Genomic DNA, 8,803 nt, shown 5'->3' on the forward strand with positions numbered 1-8,803 from the left:
GTAATATTTTTGCCCCTTTTTGAGCTAGGGCAAACCACATCCAGCTGGAGTAGGATTTCAGCATTAACTGGTAGGTCCTATAATTTATGCTTTAACAATTGTAGTGAGTCGCGTGACCTGCAAAAGTCACTAAATCACTTGAGCTGGTCTTGCATTGGAAGCTAGAACTTGATGGATTTGAACCTGTCAGATGTTATCCTGTACTGTGTTCTTACTTTGTTATGTACAGCTGAAATGAGGCAGTACTAATTAGAAAAATAAGTCTTGAATTTTAACATGGTGCTGACACAAACATAAGGCAAACAACCAGAAATATGTGAAAACAGCTTCAAAGCAGAATTGAAACAATGTAAGTAGGCAACAAGAACATTGATATTACTGAGCCCGAAGCGATACTTAATTAGCTTGCTGTATTTTTTTTCCTTGGGCTCTATTTCAAAATAAATTCAGGCTTCAGTAAGAACTTGAAATGAATCATTGATTTACTTCTTCAGAATCTTGAGGAAAAGGGAGACTTAATTTAAGGACAGGAATTTAACAGAGATGAAATATGGCCTTTCTCTGTGGAAAAATAACATAGATACAGTGCAGCTTTAAGGGTTAGATTTTAAATGAACCCTGTGCACGTGAGTTACAGTATGAGCATTTCAACCTGACCCTGACTGAGGCTGAATCACAGCTACGGTTATCTGGGAGGGACTTGATACTACCATGGTCTCCTGCTTCCAGCTGTGCTCTGCTGAGCTGTGCAGCAGGAGCTGGTGCATCCCTGATCCTTTGCAGCATGAATTTGTTCATGCAGTTGTTTGAATTCTGCTTGATTCTGTTGGGCTCTGTGGGCTCGGGTGGAAATTGGAGCAAATTTGAGCCTTTTCTCAATAACGCTTGCCTTCAGAAATAGCAAGAGGACTGTAATCCTACAGCTGCATCCAGCCATCCACATGTATTTCAGATGGTGATTACAGTTTGGAAGTATATGTGTGTATATATATACGTGTATAGGCATTAACAGCTACATTTCTGGTTTCTGTGTGGAGATACTATTTGTTAGCTCTGTGCTATAAGCACAAATAAAAGAATAATCTTCTTTAGGCTTTGTATATACATGTGATTTGCATTTCCTATGCTTTGCACAGTTGAATACTTGGCATTTCTGTCTCAAACATAAAACTGTAAGTAATGGTGTTTTAAATTCTGTGAATTGAAAACACATAAGCTGTTATCAAAAGCCCATTCGGAGAAGTGCAATATTCTGATTTTAGAAGCCAGGAAAACCCAGTTCTGGCCCCAGTGCAGTGACAAATATGCACTTAGCTCTGTGTACTTTCTGTGAGAGTTAAACTGTATAATAACCTTACAATTATGGTCTTTGAAGATGTTCTGCATTAAACATTTAAAATGGTGGAAGGAAACATTAATTCATAGAGGAGTGTACATCTCTCCTTATGCATCCTCATCAATGAAGAGCTTATTTGTGTCAGGAAGCTTTCCAAATGGTGGAATTATTATGTAAACTGAGGTTCTTTCCAAAAGCTGCAATACTGGCAGAATTGAGCCCAGCTGGATGCTGGTAACTTCTCTCTACTTTTTCTAGAAGTTTTCTTGTTAGCTTGTTATGCATTATGTGCTCTAGAATTGCTCTGTATTGTGAATAGTGAAAACACTGTAAACCTAGGGAATATTTTAAAAACTGATGTACTACATCAGCTGGTGTAAAAAAAAACAAAACACCAAAACCAGAAACAAAACAACTTGCAAACGTGGGAAACATAAAAAAAAAAGAAACTAAAAGTATAGTTTCTATATATTAACATACAGCTTGCAGTTCTGCAGGTGTATTACTCTTTTAAGGCCTGCAGTGCAAAGCACTGAGGAACATTCGTTTGTTGCACTCAGGTTCACATATATCCTGGTGTTATGCCTTTTGCAGTCTGGCATAATATTGCATAGAACAAGAAGTCATCTGTTTTTTCCTGTAATGTGAATTCACAAATGGCAGCAGTGTAGCCTGTTTCCTTTTGCTAGCACCTCTGAGAACTCTCTGTACTGAAAACTCTTTAATTTAGAATGTTAGCAAATGCTATTTATTAAAACCGTGTGTTTTGCAAAAACTCACAAGTCAAATACTATGTTCTGGATTTTGCAGATGTAACTTATTACTACAGAGATTAAAATGGAATAGTCTATGAACAATGATTTCACATCACTTTCTTTTGTCATACTTTATCAACCAGAATACATTCAGAATCTGGTTTTATATTTAATTTGGTCCTACTAGTAGTCTTAGTACTTGATAATTTACAATGTTAAATGTAGTTCATATCATGTAATTTCGAAGTATTTTTATTGCTTTTTTAAAATAAAATAATTCTTTTATTAGAATTTTTTTTCTCATGTTTTTTAACAATCTAAAAGTGATGTACTGCAATGCACTTCTGGAAAATAATCCAACAACTGTGGGTTTTAGGTTCAGGATGCCTGTTCATGGTTCATATACACTCACATGTTTGTTTGAGGGGGTAAAGTCCTGTTTTCAGAATTCTTGGTAGCACAACATTGGCCTGATACACAGAGTAGTGTTGAGACGAAGTCTGGTTGTTGTAAACATAAAGTGCAAGGGCCCATATTTAAAAATAAACTAAAGCTCAAATTAGAACCTAATTTTTTTTCAAATAAGTTCAACACTGTTTGAAACCGCCATAGGTTTAAAACGGGATATAAATAGTTTTTAAGAAGTTGCTGTTATGTAGATGTTGTACTCATTCAAGTAATAAGATTTGATTCCTATTGTTCAGAGTGACAACAGGTCACTTACACAATCATTTCTTATGTCCATTTTGTAAGGGTTGCTCATACCAGCACCCCTGTACCGTCCCCCTCCCATCTCATGTTCATAATAGCTGAGCTTGTTTTACTGCTGGCAACTAGTACAGCTGGTGGTCACAAGGCCTGCAGTTGAATAGCTTAAAATGCAAGGAGCTCTTGTAGCTGACAACACATAGGCAAGGAGCATTTGAATACTGGCTGTGGCACAGAGTTCCAGTTTAGGCACAGTTAGGACATTTAATCTCTTGCCTTGCGATCACCATCTGTGAAATGAAGTAATACCTGCCTACCTGTCTCATAGGAGCACAGATGATTGACTCATGCTTGTGAAGTGATACAGGAATGCACTGAATGCACATCAGAGCCATCTGATCTCCAGATACATGGGCAATTGTTTGTGGAAAGAAACAAAAAATATTAGCATCTGTGTTCATGTGTGTAGTGTAGTACCACAGTCAACTCCTGTAACTGAAATGAGGGATATCTATGTGAAGGTGGTGCTTGAGCCTTTCAGTATCCTCCCAGTGACTTTGAGAAACTGGAGCCATTCCAAAGGCAAAGATATTGCTTTTCAGAAACATTTTTGTAATCCCCATTGCAAAGCCTCACGTGTGCTCTCCAGTCCTTAACCCTGGCTGCCTTTTGGGCTTTCTTGGGCTCCTTTCAACAGGCCAAACCTGCAGCATGACAGCGACAAGACCTGGCATGAATTTGTTGAGGTCATTGGTATTCACTGATAACCTTTAAAACAGGAAAATCACCCCTTTTGTCAAATTACACGTTTCATGGTAGGATTTTAACAAGATTTCAAGGATGCTGCTATCCTGTATAAAATGAGATGAATTAGTCCTCTGTTGTGTTCGGGTCACTAAAACCACAGGACTATTACTGTGTGAATTTTGTATGCAGCATATTATGACATGTATATTGCTTCTTTTAGAAGATAAAGGGAAAGCGAAACCCAACAGTGCAAGTCAGCAGTCTGGTACAGAAACGGGTCCTTTTCTTCCCAAACCTGGAGTGGCGGCAGTGGTGCCTGTAACACCTGCCTCATCTTCCAAGAGCACGAATGGAGCTCCTAACACAGTTTCTGAGTCTGAAGAGGAAAAAGCCAAAAAACTGCTTTACTGTTCATTATGCAAAGTGGCTGTGAATTCCCTGTCACAACTAGAAGCCCACAATACAGGTGAGTATGAAAACAGTGCAAGCCAGTGGCGTGTTATCATCTTTAAAATTGAGTGCAACAAGCTGTTTTTCTGGTATGTGGTAGCCACATTTCACTAGAGTCTTCTAGTTGAAACTTGTAATGGCAGGTTACAAAACCATTTCTGTTAATGGTAATTTCATGTATGGTGTTTGATATTTTGTTAAAGCTCTTTAAATTTTTTTTTAACTGTCCTTCAGGTACTCTATAAGCTTTTAATTGACAAAATCCTGTTAAGGTAACATCAAGTTCATGTTACCTAATCAGTATCATGCCTCCATAGTAAAGATCATGACATGATCATAGTTGTTTCTATAACACTAAGGTTTCTGAAATGTCAGTTCTCTCTCTTTCATATTTCACCTGTCTCTGATATCTGTTTTTTTTTTCTGGTACAATCTATAGAAATTTTGGTTATAATTTTAGGGTAGGCTCCTTGGATTTCCTAGATGTCCTAGAATCTTTTGATTATTAGAGATTAGATATGCTCCCTTTAAAAGGCCAATGCAAAAGCAGCATTCCCAGTGTGCTCTGGCTGCTCTGGTGCGTGCTGGTACTGTAAAGCTTGTTAACAAACCAGTGAAACTGGTTTTACAGCTGTAAGCCATTGAAATGGCCAAAGCAGCCACTTCTTCCAAAGAAGAGGATACTTACTGAAACATTAGTGTTCCTAGGCAGGTTTTGAGTGGTCAGTGTGGTTCCTCTCCCACTCTTGGCTGATGGTTTTTTTTGTGATTCACCAGCTATATTTTGGCAAAAGAATAAGCACAGACACCTTGGCCACAGAGCCACACGCTGCCCCAAGACACAGAGGCAGTGGTCCAGCATGCCTCTTGTTCTCTTTTTGTACAAAACCTTCTTCCATTGTCTGGCTTTCCTTTATATCAAGGAAGTGGGAACTACACTTGCCTAAACCAGGTTTGTCATTAACTGCATTTTGTGGCGTTCTGAACCATTCCGTCTTGAAGATAAATGTGTTGCAGAAAGTCCCAAGGCTAATTAATGTAACTGTATCTCACTGACCATTAACTCACGTGCACCTCCTTGCCCAATAGGGTCCAAGCACAAGACCATGGTCGAGGCTCGGAACGGTGCTGGTCCTATCAAGTCCTACCCTCGACCTGGATCGCGGCTGAAGGTGCAGAATGGCAGTAAAGGGTCAGGACTGCAGAACAAGACATTTCATTGTGAAATCTGTGATGTCCATGTCAATTCAGAAATTCAACTTAAACAGGTAGCTTGCCATGGATCTGGGGATCCTTTGTTGGTTTTAATTGTATTGCAGTATTGTAGGTGGGGTGTAGGTCTGTGTGAAGATATTTTGGCAAAAGTGAACTTAGTATTTCTTTTCTGTCACCCCACAACTATTTCTAGATAGTTCACTATAGGTCTAGTTTACCTAATTGTTTCAGCTGGTAAAATATGGGCTTAACGATTGTAAAGCAGAGGTGGACAAGGTGTCAGAATCAATGAAAAACATAGCAAATCTAGTTTTAAAAGCTTGCTCAAGCGAGAGATTTGAACTCTGATCTCCTAAATGGAAGAAATTCTAGTTTGAGGTTCCCTGAGTTCCATTTTGGTGTTATTTCAGTCTACTGGGATACTCTTTAATACTACGTGAGAAGGAGAATGTGACTTGAATCTATTGGGTTAGGACAATCAGCAGGAGGATAATGCTGCAGATGTGTCTGAACTGTGTACAGCAATGTTATCATTAACAGTGTAGCTGTATGAACATGCAGCTCTGCTTTGTCTGGGCCAATTAGCCCTGGGTTCAGACCTGTGCCAGTACAGATACCTAAACAGGAATCTCTTAACTGGATGGTGCTGTGCTCTGTGGATGTATCCTCTCATTCCCTTTTATTTCAGTTATCTCTAAGACAGTATTAAATTGCATGCTGTAGACATATCCCTGGATACTGGTTCTTCCTTCAGCTAATGTTGAATTATTTATACAACTGAATATCATCAGTGACACTGAAATTTACCTCCTACTTCTGAATATCCCTATGACCTAGTGATTACAGCTCAGCCTGGTTCAAAGCTCCTCAAGTGTAAAAAGGAAATACCAACCAAAATATCAATAATTTGCAGAGCCTGTCTCGGATCACAGAATTCACTGTATTTGATTAGCTTCTGCTTCTCTATTTGATGTGCTTCAAATTGTTATGTTTAATTTAGGAAAACTCATCGTTGCTCTCTCTAAAGAACCTACTTAATCTTACAAACAGGGGGCTTGGGCATATCCTGCTGATAAATCAATTTCAAACTCAAAACCAAGAAATGTTTAAACAGGTAATTAAATGTGAGGATATTTATTTCAGCATATTTCCAGCCGAAGGCATAAGGACAGAGTTGCGGGAAAGCCTATGAAACCTAAATATAGTCCCTACAACAAACTGCAGCGCAGCCCAAGTATTTTAGCAGTAAGTATTTCTATTTCTTATCACTGTCTATGTGAATTTGTGTCTCTGGGGACTCCTACAACACGGAGAAACGAACGTGACAGACCTGACGCTTCCACAGCATTTCTCCCCCTGCAGGCTGAGTCTGCTCAGGGATCAGATTTGAAGATAGTTATGTATTCTGCCTGCCCAGTCAAAGGCATGCAGACAGCACTGCAAGTGTTATTTACTGCTAGGAAGAAGAGAGTAATCAGTGGAAGGGGGAATGAACCATTGTGGCCCCATGGAAAGTTACTGGCTCTGCTGGGCACTGCTTCTTGAAGGCTGCAGTGTATACACTCTGTCTTTCTGGGCACCTGAGATAGCTCTCAGTTACAATGGATGCGGTCAGGAAAAAGGACATAAGATGTGAAGATACAGAAATACTAATGCTCATTCTCTGCATACAGCAAAACAGTGTCGTATAGATGTATTACATTGCTGCAAAAGAGTTGTCAGGTGTTTAAAGGAATTGATTGGCTATTTGCATGCTCAAGCTGTGTCTGTCACTGTTATCAAAACACCTCTCCTGCCTTTGTACCCCCAGCCGTTCCCCTTTTGCACCCACCTGCATTTCCAGGAATTCCCCAAGCTGGTTCTGCCAGTTAGCTGTATCTGGAGTTCAGGCTGGTCTAACACAGCACAGGTTGTATGTTTACTTGCTCATGACTCAGCCTGTATTTTATTCATTAGGAAAAAGTGCATGCCACCTATGGCGCAAAAACAATTTACAGGTTGGGAAGAGAGACGCAAATGTGTGTGCGCAAGAGAAAGCATGTGAAAAGCCTTTAAACACTGAAATATTAATATGTCTTTGTAATTGTATAGAGGCAAATGAAAATGCTGCAGGCTTTTTCTGAGTCTCCCCATTTGATAGGTTCTTCACACACTAACCTTCTTCACTTGAGTAGTACATCATTTTATAATATGTTGCATAAGGAGAGACCTCCATTAATAAAGGAAGGACGTGAGTATCTTTGCCCCCATAAATGTGGGATTGTGGTGCAAAACATTTTCAGTGAGACTGTAGTGTATATATTTCTAGTTAGCTTTTTTTCAGCACAAGTACCAGCACGATTAAAGATCATAAACAGCAATAATTCTTTCAGAAAGAATTCTTTATGGTGTTGATCTTAAAAAATACTTCTATTTTTCCAAAGAGCAGCTCTGCATTGGCAGGTAAAAAGCTGACTGGACCAATACTAGTTTCCCGTCTTAACCACCCTCCTTTTGTACAATTCATTTTGCAAGTGGAAATTTTTACTTTTGACATTGAAGTTTTAATCATGTTTTTTCAATTTCTTGCACAGTTATGATTTACATAATATTTTTCTCTTGCAAATGATGCTTCCTTCTAAATGTCAGTGTGACTGCCCCTACACGTGTTTCTTTAAATATACGATTTAGTTGCTTTATTTGCCCTGGGAGTAAGAAGACAATGTGGGTAAAATTTCTAAACAGCTGACATGAGACTTCTGTGAGAAACCACAGCATGCCTTTTGTCAGGGTTTATTTTTTCCCTTATGTAAAAACCAGCATGGGGAGAACTGTATTTATTTACATTGCTTTTTTGTGTGTTTTATTCCAGGCAAAACTTGCATTCCAGAAGGACATGATTAAGCCACTGGCACCCGCTTTCCTTTCATCTCCTCTTGCTGCGGCTGCAGCTGTATCGTCAGCTCTGTCCCTTCCGCCCCGTCCCTCTGCCTCCTTGTTCCAGGCTCCTGCAATACCACCAGCTCTCCTCAGGCCAGGCCATGGTCCCATCCGGGCAACACCTGCCTCCATACTTTTTGCCCCATACTAATTTATTGATGTAAAGAAGAGATAACTATGGCCAGTAGAAAGAGTAAAAGGCAGGAAAGGGGTTGAGATTTTAAATTGTCTTTCTCTTTTGAAATGCCATCCTGCGTGACACCTCAACCAACCACACCATAAAACTCATCACTGGCAGTACTGCATTTTGGAGTCTAGACAACTCTCTTTCTCAGTCTCTCTCTGTCTCTCTTGTTTTAATCATGATAGAGTGATTTGCTAAAAGCTTCATTGCTCATAACATTTATACCATTAAAGATTCATGCATCCGTTAATATTTTTTTTCAATGTGTATGATGCACCTTGGAATCAAGGAACGTAAAATATTTTCCTGACAGACTTGAAAACTAGGGTCTTCCTCACTCCCACTTATGTAAATACTTCTCTGAAAACCAATGGAGTATAATCTAATGTGGAAAGAAAGGCAGATGAACCAAATGCTTGATTGTGGATAACATCTCAAAAATGCATTGCGTCCTTTGTTTGTTTTGGGTTTTTTTTTTCCCCAGTGTGC

General features: G+C 39.3%; 1 protein-coding gene across 1 annotated transcript in view; it reads left to right on the forward strand.

The window, feature by feature from the left end:
• The window catches only part of ZNF385B (zinc finger protein 385B), a 36,642-nt gene extending 28,361 nt beyond the window's left edge, over positions 1–8,281 (forward strand). Inside the window, exons 3-6 of the mRNA XM_010019539.1 lie at positions 3,767–4,012; positions 5,086–5,264; positions 6,355–6,456; positions 8,063–8,281. Coding sequence (XP_010017841.1) covers positions 3,767–4,012; positions 5,086–5,264; positions 6,355–6,456; positions 8,063–8,281 — 746 coding nt within the window. The remainder of the gene's footprint in view (positions 1–3,766; positions 4,013–5,085; positions 5,265–6,354; positions 6,457–8,062) is intronic.
• The last annotated feature ends 522 nt before the right edge of the window (positions 8,282–8,803 follow it).

Source organism: Nestor notabilis, unplaced genomic scaffold, assembly GCF_000696875.1.
Source record: "Nestor notabilis isolate BGI_N333 unplaced genomic scaffold, ASM69687v1 scaffold14228, whole genome shotgun sequence".
NCBI lineage: Eukaryota > Metazoa > Chordata > Aves > Psittaciformes > Psittacidae > Nestor > Nestor notabilis.